This window comes from Kogia breviceps, chromosome 2, assembly GCF_026419965.1.
Source record: "Kogia breviceps isolate mKogBre1 chromosome 2, mKogBre1 haplotype 1, whole genome shotgun sequence".
Taxonomy (NCBI): domain Eukaryota; kingdom Metazoa; phylum Chordata; class Mammalia; order Artiodactyla; family Physeteridae; genus Kogia; species Kogia breviceps.
Window position 1 is genome coordinate 119,895,725 of NC_081311.1, and position 14,583 is coordinate 119,910,307.

Genomic DNA, 14,583 nt, shown 5'->3' on the forward strand with positions numbered 1-14,583 from the left:
TATGTTTTTAATGTACAACAAAAGTTTCCTGAAGAAAACACTCTGTGTGATGCACTCTGACATTTTAGATCCCATTCTATCTTATCCTATCTTATTCTATTTCTTTTTTTTATGGCAGTCATGATCTACCGAAATGATTTCATCACCCACCAGCAGAACATGACCCAGCACTCACATGTATAAGTTAACAGAAACAGTTTCCACAAAATAATATCCTAGCTATGCAATGTACTCTTTTCTATTTCATTTATCAAAATATACTGGTTTGGGGGCATACTAAATCTATTTTACAGTCTTAAATAGGTCTAAGCACTGTCTTAGAATATTCATGAGGTAATTAACTCAGCAAATATTTATTGAATACCTAGTATGTGCTCTGCACTCTTTAGCACTGAAAATAAAATAGTACACAATGGAAGGATACAAAGTTAACTATTCATAATCTAGAATCTCTACTTGCTCTGCTCAATAAACAAAATGAGATAAACTTCCAGTTGGTATATTGATGGATGGAGCATTTTAACTGTTATTCTAGCATATTGAGAGAACAGAAATCCTACCAAGCAAGAGACTTAAACTCTTCTTCTCAGCATTTGCTTCCTTACAATAAATATTAAGAAAAATGTGATAAAAAGCATTTGTAAAAAAAAAACAAACCAAAAATCTTTGTTACTTGAGAAACAGTGAAAAATCTCAAGTAATTTTTTTCATTTCAACAGTTTTCAGAGTAATTCTATGTATTAATAAAGGAAGCAGAAGTGATCAGTAGTAAAACACCTGTTTTTTTTGTCTGACCCCATTACCACCGAAAGACTGGCCTCGCCTCCTCAACACGGTCATAATCACTCAGACCTCATATTCCAAGATTCAAGCGACATTCCTTCCACTGTTCTCTCCTCTTCCTTAAGAGGTTGGCCCTGTTGAGGGTGGAGAGTATTTCCTCAGATATTGCCACTGATCCCTTTCCCCTCTTCCTTTTCTCCTAAGTTGTGTTGGTTTTTGGTCCCTCCCTCCCTTCCTTATGGAGAAAAAATAGACACTAGTCCCTAGGGCTTCCTGCCTACTTCTGATAAAGGAATGCTAGGAATTTATATCAGGATCCAAAGCACAAAGTTAGAGATTGGTATATTTTTGTAAATACATATTACCATGTCATTACTAAGGCTTGGGAAAATAACATCTTGTTGGAAGATCTAGACTTCTCATAAAAGTTATCTTTCAATTTTTTAAACCCTTTAAATATAGAAGAGAAAATTTTACTATTTCCATGGGATTGAAAAGTGAATTATATTTATTAGACTCACTAGGGCATGATATTTTCTCTTGTCTCTAGAAGCATTCATTTTTATTAAGGATTATCATTGACCCTCTTTGCAATTAAAGTACACTTGCCAAAGCAAATGCTAAAGGTCAAATAGTGAATGTTCCATATGATGTATTTCTTAGGTTCTTGAATTTATGGATAAAAACCAGTATTTGGGCATATCAATTAAGAAAAAGTTTTCTAGCATTAAGTAGTATTTATTCAAAATGGAAGCTATTGATCAAACTGGTAAAATGACATTTTAAAAGCACCTATTGGTCCATTTGGAACGAGCTTTATGCCCTCTCTTGTACACATACAAAGACATGTACAACAATATTATTAATACTTAAGGGCCAACCATGAGAGAGTTTAGCATGATATGAACAATGACTCTTCTCAGAGTATTGATGACGAAGAAGAGAAATGACTCTAAAGAGGTAGACATTACCTTTGTTTTGAAAAGCAGTGTTTAAAAAATAAGGCAAATAAAACACCTCAAGAATGAAATTATTAGTAAAAGGAAAATATCCTTTAAAAACTCCTAAAAAATTACTGATGCTATTTCTGTATATACACACATATACAGACATACACACACACACATAAATTATATGTGTGTGCGAAGAATACTGTTTATATCTGGAAATCTACCCCACTGGAAAAAGCTACCACTTTTCCTAATTGTACTGGACTATCTCAGTGTCTGATTGGGTGTCTAGGCATGTGATCTCACACCAGGAAAGTTTATTTGGATGGCTTTCCAGTCTTATTTCCTACTTCTTTAAAAGTAACAGAAACAATGAGAAAAAGAAGTTATGCCAGTTCATGGTGCTGCTGGCTGGTGTGAAATAATTTTTTCTAATTAAAGGACTTCTCCAACTTAGTAACTTGTTCGAGGCTCCCAGCTTCCTTTTAGTTATTTAACTGCTAAATGTTTAGTGAATAGTTTGCTATTTTTAAAACTCTTTAAATTAAAAAAAAAAAAACTGTCTCCCTCATTAGATTAAGCTCAAAACATCTTAGCTGCCAAAAGAAAAATCAGCTTTAAGAAAACTTTTTCCCCACGTGCTTCAACAGACCATAGGTTTTTATGCAGAACTATGAAGTAAGTTCACCGGAGAATGCCTGTTCAAGATTAAGTGGTTCAGAAATAAGCAATTTCCAATTTCCCTCCTGCTATAAAAATTCAGGATCCTCTTTCAATGACCCCAAGCATTAATGAGTTGACTTTAAGAATTCAGAGTACTTTGGGATGGATGTCTTCCTCCATAAGATTATTTTAACTCCCCAGCACACCTGGGAGTCTTCTAAAGTAACTTGACATCTTTCAGCCATCTCCTTTCCAACATCCCTTATCTCCTGGCATTGGACCAATCATACCCTAGAGTCAGTTTTCACTTTTCTCCACAAATGGGTGGTATTCTCTCCTCCACATACACACTTGCCACACACACACAGCATCAAGTGATCTGATTCCTAGAAGTTGAATGCAAGTTTTACGATCTTAATAGATTGATTCAACTAACATTTTTTGAATGCCAACCATGTGTCAGAGACTGTTAGGTCTTGGAAATACAGAGGGGAATAAGAAGTGATCCTTGCCTTTAATGATTTAGAAAGATGATTTTAAATTTCTTCACTGCTTGTCTAAGGCAGCAGGTTTAACCATGGGTGGGAGGGCTTGGGTGTGTAGGAAAGCAGCATACAATATTTTCAGTCATATTTCTTTGTTCTGAGGATACATAGGACTCTATTACCCTCCATACACTTTATTGTCTCCTTGCCTTTTTAAAAAATTACTTTGCTTCTACTTAGAAGCCTTTTCTATCTCCTTTTCCACTCTCAAATCCCAGATCAAATGTTACCACTTGCTTAGTTTTTCCTGACACCTTTGGTTTTACAATTGTCCCCTTGTTATATACCTGCTATTCCTGGCATATTGCCTTGTAGTTATACTAGATACATGAAAAGAGCTTTAAAATTTCCTGGTTTGTAATAAGCTCTCAAAAAATCTGTATTTGAGAGAGACAGGGAGATCTGTGTGCTTATCACATTGCCTAAACTCTGAGTTCCTTAAAGAAAGGGCAGGGTGTTGTGTTGTTGTTCTTGTTGTTTATTTGTTTGTATCACCATTTCTACCCTTTTGTTCAGTAGAGTGTACTTGATTGTTGAAATGGTGTGTTGAAAATTAGAGAAAATAAAAAATATGCCTGATCAGCATATTACCCTTAAGAAGCTTGTGGTATTCACCCCCGTCTTGTTTATAATGCAAAAATATACCCAGAATAGCTATATTTTCTTTGTTGTCATTCCTCAAGAATAGTTAGATGGAGAATTTTTAGAATAATGTCCCCAAATGACTACTTTCATGAATCCTCAATATGGATGTTTCTCTCTTACAAAATAAAGATAAAAGAATAATAACCTCTACAGAAATCCTTCATCTACAAAGCCTTGTCATATACACACTATTTTGAAAATGTACTCTGACTGTGATTAAAGGAATGGGTGATCTGTACATTTAAATATGCCGTTATTATTTAACAGATAGGGGGAAAAGCCATAGATAGTGATTACTAGTAAATAAGAGTTTTTATTAGCTTGTTTAAAAAGATGGATTCCAAACGCAAATAAAGCACATACCTATTTAATGGAAATAGCAGAAAGATTTAAGACGCAATGAAATGTTTAAGGTGTTGATTGTTTTATTACAAATCTGAATTAATATTTAAAGAATTGTATACCATATGCCTACTTTGGCATTTTATCTCCTTTAAGTGAAACACTGAGAGCTTAAAAAAAAAAAAAAAAAAAAAAACACCACAACAGCTAGGAAAAATTGCAAAGTCATGCTATAGAGATATATATGTTGGATATGCTGGTTTATACTTACTACTATTACCATGTCATCACTAACTAACTGCAGCTACTAATGTCACTAATAATGATGACAATGATAACTCCTTTTATTTGTATACTTTTACACATTGCAAGCCTTTCACTTACTATTTTTGAGTCTCACAACAATCATGCCAATGAGTTTCCTTAGGAAAAATTCAAAGGTAGGAAAGTTTCATATGTAGGAAGATGTCCATCTGTGTGTTATATATAATGATGAAAAAAATCAAAATATAAATGCCAAACTTTATTAGATCAATAAATATGATCAATCCATATGCTACATGGTTAAAAATATTAGTATGGAGTTTTTATGTCAGAAAGGAAAAATTATTGTGTTAGTCTGTTAGGAGGAAACAAGAATAATATATAGGTATATTTGTACTACTATTACAACTATGGAAACATTTCTGTGTATTTGAACAAGGCCTCAATGGTAACATGGTCAAATATAAAGTTTGTTATGATGACATATAGCACATCAGTAAAGTGTTTGAATTATTTTAGATTTTCAGTAACACTGGTATTCATAATAACATATACATGTTTAATATTTTAATAAATGTATGTGCTTATAATATTTGCCAAATGCATGTATTAAATAAAACAATGCATTTCTTTAGGGTAAGACATTTTTCAAAAAAATGATTGTAGGTTCCTTCAACAGAATGTGATTCTCACCTTCCCCACCCCGCCCCTTGTGCATCTGGATCACCAGGGGTGATTTCAAAGAATACTACTACTGCCCAGGCTGTACCCCAAGAGATGAGTTTTCAGCTGGTCTAGGATAGGGTCCACACACTGGTTTGTTTGTTTGTTGTTAAGTTCTCTAGGTAATTATTATTTTGTGTAGCTTGGATTGATAACAACTAAAACAATTATACACAACTGAAATTTTATTATTAAACTCCCTGGATTTAATATACATTACTTAATATACATTAAAATATACATCTTTAGCATACATAAGACTTTCAAGGTTAAGAATGCTATTTGGGTGAAGACTGGTCTGATTTAAGGAATCATGAGTATAAAGTATCTTTATGCTATTAGAATGACAAAGATTTAAAAATAATGATAAAACACAGTGTTGGTGAGAAAAATGAGCGCTGCCTACATTGTTTATAGAAATATAAATTGAATATATATTGATCAGCTTCGCTGGAGGCAGTCTGACAATGTGTTTCCAGAGCTTTAAAAATATGTAAATGCTTTGTCCCTGGAATTCCACTTTTAAGAATTTTTCCTTAGCAAATAATTGAGCATATAAATCATAGTGTTGCTTGAAATAGTAAAAGATTGTAAACAATCGAAATATCCACAACAATGTATTGAATAAATTATAGTATATCCATACATGATACTAGTAAAATGGATCTATAGTTAACATGAAAGGATATTCACAATATATTGATAAATGAAAAAAAGTTGCAAAACAATATGATTCCATTTTTGTTAAAAAATATATGTAACATGTATATATATGTCTGCATATGTATATACATATAGGTGGGAAAAGCCCAGAAAACTATACACTAAAATATTAATAGTTATCTACATAGGTACTTTTTATTTTCTGTTTTGTATTCTCATGCATACTCTATTTGGGTTTTTTTTTTCCACTAAAAGAAAGTACTGGTATTATAAATATAGAACAAAAGCTTTTTTTTAATGTAAAAATATATTTTGAAAAATGAAGCATTGTTACTTTTATCTACCCAACTGAATGGGCTACAGCACAGCTTCCACCATTTTCACCTTGTCTGGTTGTGAAAAACAAAATATTTGATAGTTAGAAACAGGCATTGCTTAAAGTACTAAGCTTCTTCAGTATATTTATGTTCAAAGTAGGTCAAGAAGTATGAAGTCAAACTAGTTTCATTAACATGTCAAATCATCTCTAATTACAGTTTATCTGGTTAGAATCTGCAAAGAGGACATGTAACATATTAATTGAAATGTGTCTTGATGTATTTTTATAGGGTTGTCTTCCTTAACATCCATAATTAATAAGTGGGTTTTTTTTCCCCTTTATTTTAGGCAGTTCAGGACCATCATCCTCCATAGCCATAGCTGGCACCAGCCACCCTGCCATCACAAAGACAACATCTGTTCTTCAAGACGGCGTCATAGTCACCACCGCAGCTGGAAACCCACTGCAGAGTCAGCTGCCCATTGGGAGTGATTTTCCTTTTGTTGGCCAGGAGCACGCACTTCATTTTCCATCCAACAGCACTTCAAACAACCATCTTCCACACCCCTTGAACCCCAGCCTCCTCAGTTCTCTACCTATCTCTTTGCCAGTGAATCAACAGCATCTCCTAAACCAGAATCTATTAAATATCCTCCAGCCTTCAGCAGGAGAAGGCAAGTCTGAGATCAACCTCCACCCTTTAGGTTTTCTCAACCCGAATGTAAACGCTGCTTTAGCTTTTCTCTCCAGTGACATGGATGGGCAGGTATTGCAGCCTGTTCACTTTCAACTCTTAGCAGCCCTGCTTCAGAACCAAGCCCACGCAGCTGCCATGCTTCCCCTGCCATCTTTCAATCTGACCATCTCAGATCTTTTGCAACAGCAAAATACCCCTTTACCCTCATTAACACAGATGACAGCCCCACCAGACCATTTGCCAAGCAATCAGTCAGAGAACAGCCGAGCTGAGACCCTTTTAACCAGCCCCCTGGGGAACCCTTTACCAAGCTTTGCAGGCAGTGACACTACTTTTAACCCCCTGTTCCTCCCAGCTGTCACTGGGGCCTCAGGATTAATGGCCTTGAATCCCCAGCTGTTGGGAGGTGTCCTGAACTCGGCATCGGCCAACACCGCTAATCATCCAGAGGTTTCCATAGCAACTTCTTCCCAGGCAACCACTACCACAACCACTACATCATCAGCAGTGGCAGCACTGACTGTCTCAACACTTGGTGGGACAGCAGTGGTGTCAATGGCAGAAACATTGCTGAATATATCTAATAATGCTGGGAATACACCTGGTCCAGCTAAACTGAACAGTAACTCTGTGGTGCCACAGCTACTTAACCCTCTACTGGGGACAGGTCTGCTTGGTAAGTTAAATTTTTTCACAAATTTTTACAAAAGAAACGTTTTTCTAATTCATTTTCTCCTTTTTAAAAAAACTCCATTTTGTCACACTATTTTTAAAAATGTTTTTGTTATGTCACAGCTACAGCTTGCTTAAGGAACTAAATATAATAACCCCCACACAGAACCATAGTTATACAAACATGAAAATGTCTTCTTCCTTTTCCCCTATTCTAGCAATACTAAATATCATTTTAATCTGCTTTCTCTTCTAATTCTGATGCCACCTAAACCTAACCTACCCATCATTCTCTTAAGCCAAGTAGTCTTATTTTTCAAATAATTAAAGCACAGGTGCACCTTAAAAATAACATTTATTTGAATTTCAGTTGGTGTGGCATCACAGGGTTAGTATGAGCAGCTGCACTATGGATGAAAACGGTTTGAGGAAGTGTTTTTCCATGTGATCCCTAAATAAACAAAACTAAATGCTTATCCAGCAAAATAAGAAACAAGGCATAATAACATTCAAAGTTAAAGTTTGCCCAAGTTCAAGGAAACAGGAGGCCCCAATAGCTACTGCTAGGTTTTCTCGAACAGTATTATTCTTTAGAACTTTGTGGCTTAAAAACAAAATCCTTTATGTAGATTATCTTATCTCAAAAAATTTAGAAAATAATGTCAAGTATATTCAGCTGTTTGATGTAATTGTAATATAAAGTATAGAGATGATGTCCATAAAGTCTGGAAACATAGGCAAATATACATGATATTGTCAAGGGTATCTTCAGTATCTTAAAAAAATATGTTTCCAGATTTTATGGACACCTTTACAAAAAAGTTTAATTAGTTCTATTTGGCAGTCAAATCAATGTAGTTAAGTAACCTACAAAGTATTACAGATTTACAGATTTCAAGCTATAGGGCAATTTCTATGACGTTATCCTCAAAATAATTTCAGTGTAATTTCAAAACAAGTTAATTTTCAATATAAATGTAGTTATTAACTAATCCTATCTGATTATATAATATTTATTTTTAATGACTGTGACAATGAATCCTTTTGTATTATTAGCTTTCTTTACAATTTTAGTTTTAGGTAACCAAAATACATATTTTGTATAAAAAAATACATATAAAAACAAAATACATATTTCTAGGCCAAATCTGATTTTATTTGATGGTGTTTATTGATGACTGTGGCTTGAGAACTAAATTTTGTAAACAGGCCTGATCAGACCCACTTGTTTTAACTATCTTGTCAAATACTTATGCTTGCTAAAGCAGTTAGGACTAATTTTAACTTTTAATTGTAGTTGCTCTAACAAAAATGCTTTCAAGGAATTCTATGACACTGAAAATCAATATATAAAGATTGGCTAGTGGATAGACCAAAGACTTAACATGTCTCTCCATGATACAAAATCAAAACACTAATTATGAAAGATGAAATTAAATAATAAAACTACTCTTTCCTTACCACTTAGTAAGACTTTGAGGAGAAAAAGAAAAAAGAATTACCATGTAAGTCTAGTTTTTAGTTTTTGTTTTAGGAATCCTCAACAAAGATAGGCATAGGACCTCCAAAGAATCACATTGACTTATATTTTATGTTTTTCAAACTATAGGTGACATGTCCTCAATAAACAGTACTTTGAATAACCATCAACTGACTCATCTACAGTCGCTGTTAAACAACAATCAGATGTTTCCTCCAAATCAGCAACAGCAGCAGCTTCTTCACGGGTACCAGAATCTCCAGGCTTTTCAAGGACAGTCCACAATTCCTTGCCCAGCTAACAATAACCCCATGGCTTGTCTGTTTCAGAACTTTCAGGTACTCTCCTTCCCTGGGTTACTTTAGTAGAAAACAATATTTACTACTTGTTTTACTTAATTGAGGGAGGGGGAGAGACGAAAGAAGGTAGTTATGTACCTTTTCACCTTTACTTACTATTATTTCTCAATAATGAATATTGTTAAACATTCCAGTTTTTTGTGTGAAGCATTTTATTTTGTCTGAAGCATATCACTGGTCCTTTTGGAGCTGTTAGTAAAAACTGATCATGTTACCTTGTTAAACCCTTTTGTGGTTTCCCATTGCTCCCATGATTAAAATCCACATCCCTTAACATGCTTACCCTGCCTCACTCTCCAGCCCCAGCTTTCACCACTCTCTCCCTGGCTTCAGCCACATGTCTTCTTTTAGTTCTACAAACTAAATAAATTCGTGGTAGATTAAGGAGCTGGATGGAAAGAGTAACACTAAATAAATACATGAAAAAAATATAGAAGATTTTAAAATAATCTTGGGGTAGAAAAGGCTCTTTCAGCAAGACATAAAACCAAGAAGTCAAATAGAAAAGAGGTAACAGAGTTGAATACATAAAACTTTAAAATCTGTATGACCAAAGGTATTCTAAACAAAGTTCAAGACAGATGGCAACCTGGCAGAAACTACTTGCATAATAATAGCAAATAATTGCCATTCATAATATTATTAAAGCCCCTACAAATTAGGAAGAAAAAAGATAATTGATTAGAAAAATGAGCAATAGAAATGAACAGACAATTCAGAGATAATTAAATAATAATTAGTAATAAACATGAAAAGAATAATCAGAGTTATATAAATTACAACATCACTATGTTCATCAGATTGATGATATCCCTTGCTGACAGAGGCATGGGAAAATGGATTCTTTCAGATATATTGTTGGTCTGATTGTATGCTGATATAGTCCTTTTGGAGGGTAATTTGATAGTTCAGCAATTTAAAAAAAAAAAAATATATATATATATATATATATACGTATACATATATACATATATATACACACACCTCCTTTGACTCAGAAGTTCAACTTTTATGTGTCTATTTTAGAGAAATCTTCAAATGTGAACAAAAGGGCACAGTCTAGAATGTTCATTACAACTTGATTTGTGGCATCAAAAATTAGAAACCACTTAAGCAACCATCGGGAGGGAAATAGTAAAATATGTTATGCTATATCCATCTATCTAGTAGTTTACAAGATTAGGTAGATTTATGTAATCTGATATAGAAGATCCACAAGATTACAGAGCTCCAATACTGTAGTATTATAGAACAATACTAAAATACAATACCATTTATGTGAAAGAAAGAAATAAGGCAGGAAGAAAGGAAGGAATGGAAGAGAGAAGGGAAACTAGATATACACCTACACACCTTAAGGTATTAAAAACAAGTCTGCAAGGATGCACTAGAACATTGATTACTTCTGAGAAAGAAATGGCATCAGAGTGGCGTGCAAAAGTACAGATTTGAGTGGGGAAGTGATGAAAGCTTTTCTCTTTTTTGACAATGAGAAAATGTTCATATATGTCTTATATAATAAAAGAATTTAGAAGGAAAGAGGACGTGCTCAAACATGTCACTGAGTAAATATGTAGATAAAGCCTGAAGGGACTCCATTATATTTAGTAGTTAGAGCATCACCAGTGACTTGGTGGAATGCGGTTTTGGTGGAGTTGTGGGAGCAGGAACCAGACTGCAATGAATGTAAACATGAGAAAAGAAAGAGTATGGATTACTCTTTCAAAAACTTTCAAAAACTTAACTATGAAGAACATACGAGAAACAAGATAGTGCCCCAAGGCGGGCGTAGGTTGAATGCAAACTTTTAAAATATGGAAGCCACACACATAGGTGAATGAATGCTAAAGGAAAGAGACCAAAAAAGTGGAAGAGACTGCACATAAAGAAGAGAAGGAGTAACAGATATGGCAAGATCCCTGAAGAGAGGCTTGGGATCCAGAGCATGAATGGAGGACGACTCTCAGAGAGTAGAAGGGGCTCCTCTTACACTGGGAAGCAGGACAGGATCAGGGACACATATATTGCAGAGAAGTGTGTGCTGTCAGAAGGCAGGGAATAGCAGAGTATAAGAATTACGAGAATTCTTAACCTGTGAACTTCATTATCTCTAAGTAAGGTCATTTACTAAGAATAGTGTGGGATATGGTATAGCAGCTGGCTTGAGGAAGTGGATAAATACCTGAATAGTTGTGAGAGGGAGTGATACCTAACCAGAGAATCATAGGATTGATGAGAACTTAAGCCCTCAGCTGTGGTTGGAAGCCATAAGTTCCTGTGGATAGATACTCAGCATCCTCACTGTACATGTAGATATATAAGGTAGGGAGTTAAATTGATCCAAGATTGGGATTTTATCTGATAGGTGTAGACAAGTGGAGAATGGCATGAGAGTAGTTATGTGCTGATAGATCCCAGGTTCTGGTTTAGTAGGAAAGGATATAAAGACAGGAAGGGAGTGATCACTGTGGGGGAAAAATCCAAAGTATCAAGGGTCTATAGCAGCAATTCTTAGCTGAGGTTGGTGAAATTAGAATAACCTGTGGACTTCTTCAAATTGCACTCATCATTCCTGTCCTGAGTATTGATATTCTTCCCTGGCAGGCATTCCCTCCCTTCACCTCTTCCCAATTAAGCATCACCTCTGTAGCGAGCCATTGTCACTGTTGGCGGCATGGGGGTGTCCCTCAGGCAGTGGCCTGTTAAGGTTCAAGAGTAGCCATTACTACCCTATTTAAAGACTTCAAAAATTTAGTGTCATATCAGAAATAGTTTATTGTTAAGAAAGGGATATATGTATTTTGTTTTGTTTTATTTTATATTGTATTTCACTTAGATCAGTAGAAATATCAGTGAGTTGGAAATCATTTTTAAATCTGCTTTCCTTTTTAATTTGAGCAGGTCTGGTGACAGACTTGTTTCTCTCTTTAAATTCCAAGTTGCAAAACCTGTAATGCCACTAAAAACATGGAGTCATCACCTGGAAACATTTTTGTATCCAACCACCTCAACTTTAATTTTCCTAGAGAGTGTTTAGTAATGATGATTTTTTTTAAAAAAATCTGTTACATGTTTTAATCAAAGAAACAGTACCCAAATATAATCAAGACATAAGCCTTTCTATACAGAGTGACTTTTAATTTCATTTTTGAGTCTTGTTCTTTCTTTATATTGCCTTCCTTGTTATATTTGTTTGTCTTCTGGTAAATCTTAAAATTATGGTCTTTCTCTTTAAGGACTTGAATATTTTTTTCTCTCTCTCTCACTGCTTCCTGTCTATTTCTTTAAGGTGAGAATGCAGGAAGATGCAGCTCTCCTAAACAAAAGAATAAGCACTCAGCCGGGGCTCACAGCACTTCCCGAAAATCCAAACACTACACTTGCACCTTTCCAAGATACATCTTGTGAGTTGCAATCGCGGATTGACCCATCTCTTGGTCAACAGGTGAAGGATGGCCTCGTTGTGGGTGGCCAAGGTGATGCTTCCATAGATGCTATTTACAAAGCAGTTGTTGATGCAGCCAGCAAAGGAATGCAGGTTGTCATCACCACTGCAGTCAACAGTACAACTCAGATCAGCCCCATTCCAGCTCTGAGTGCCATGAGTGCCTTCACTGCTTCAATTGGTGACCCATTAAGTCTCCCCAGTGCTGTCAGTGCGGTCATTCATGGACGAAACATGGGCAGTGTTGATCATGATGGTAGGCTGAGAAGTGTAAGAGGGGCTCGGCTGCCCAGCAATCTGGACCATGGGAAAAACTCAAACGAAGGAGATGGGTTTGAATATTTCAAGTTGGCAAGTTGCCACACATCTAAAAAACAGTGGGATGGGGAGCAAAGCCCTGGAGGGGAGCGAAACAGGTGGAAGTGTGAGGAATTTTTAGATCATCCAGGCCATATCTACAATAGTCCTTGTCACGAAAGACCCAACAATGTCTCTACACTGCCATTTCTGCCTGGGGAACAGCACCCAATACTGTTACCACCAAGAAACTGTCAAGGGGATAAAATTCTGGAGGAAAATTTCAGGTATAATAACTACAAAAGAACTATGATGAGTTTTAAGGAGAGACTAGAGAACACTGTGGAAAGATGTACACACATCAATGGGAACAGACCTCGACAGAGTCGGGGCTTTGGAGAGCTTCTGAGCACCACAAAGCAAGACCTGGTCCTAGAGGAGCAATCTCCGAGCTCCTCAAATAGTTTGGAAAGTTCTCTGGTCAAAGACTACATCCATTACAATGGAGACTTTAATGCCAAAAGCATTAACGGGTGTGTACCTAGCCCTTCAGACGCTAAAAGCATTAGTAGTGAAGATGACTTAAGGAATCCAGACTCCCCCTCTTCAAATGAATTGATACATTATAGGCCAAGGACGTTCAACGTTGGCGACTTGGTCTGGGGCCAAATCAAAGGACTGACTTCCTGGCCTGGAAAATTAGTAAGAGAAGACGACGTTCACAGTTCTTGTCAACAAAGCCCCGAGGAAGGGAAGGTATACCAATCTTTATCCATTGTCAAATACTAACCTTTGTTCAGATATCAATTATTATTTTTTGTTATCATCACTTTGGATTCTTCATGACTCATTGAGGTCTCACAAACTTCTGGAGCATAAAATGAAGAGGGGATGGTTGTAGTCACCAAAATGTCGTATCGTCAAGGGGTGAGTTGTGAAGCATTTGTAGATCCCACTAGGGCTTCAGGGTGGCTCTAACCCAGGAACCAGATTTCCAGAATTTTGTTAACTTTGCCTTCCTTCCTTGCATGTACCTAATTCTTCATTCATACACAGAGAATGAAGGCAAGTGGCAATGATGGGAGAAAAAAAAAAGATGGTGGTTGTTGGAAACCAGCAGTATGGCAGAGGTAGGGGTCCTCCCAGGCAGCAGGAAGTGCCAGGGGACTGCATCTCTCCCATATGCTGACATGTGACACATAGAGCTGGTGAGAGGGTAAAATTGGGGTGGAGTTGCAGCCATTTCTGGAAGCAGCAGGTAACATCTGAGTTCAGAATGGAGTCTCCTTTCAGGAAACGTTCTGGGTCTTTATAACATATGGAAATGTTTAACCCCATAGTCTGGTTCTACTTAACACAATCTGATCACATAAATTAAATGAAAACTTCTCCGTGAAACTACCATTCAATTTAGAAGAAATTAGTAGGGGTCTTTTGAGCTTCTTTTTCCCCCTCACAATTGGTAGAATTGACTCACTAGGCAAGAAATATGCAGAATGTTTAAAGTAGATAGAAAAACTTATATCCAAGCAGGAGGAGATAATAATGTACATTCCCCACATATGATGAAGAAACATGTAATTTTTCATCTCCTTAGGAAATAAAAATTCCTCTTACAGGTATATATTATTCTCTTAAAGAGTATATTGTATAAAGCTCTTTCAACTCTGCTCAAACCTCCACTGGCATTTAGGTTTCATGGCAAAGAAACCAAAAACATTCTTGCCAGCACAATA

The 14,583-nt window shown here is 35.9% G+C and overlaps 1 protein-coding gene across 6 annotated transcripts in view; it reads left to right on the top strand.

The window, feature by feature from the left end:
- MBD5 (methyl-CpG binding domain protein 5) overlaps positions 1-14,583 on the top strand; it is a 396,020-nt gene that overhangs the window by 358,099 nt on the left and 23,338 nt on the right. For 4 of the 6 annotated variants that reach the window (XM_067025972.1, XM_067025973.1, XM_067025974.1 and 1 more), the window contains 3 exons: positions 6,245-7,270; positions 8,876-9,084; positions 12,395-13,603. In XM_067025972.1, the coding sequence (XP_066882073.1) occupies positions 6,245-7,270; positions 8,876-9,084; positions 12,395-13,603 (2,444 nt within the window). The remainder of the gene's footprint in view (positions 1-6,244; positions 7,271-8,875; positions 9,085-12,394; positions 13,604-14,583) is intronic. The other 2 variants (XM_067025975.1, XM_067025976.1) reach the window with 1 other exon arrangement.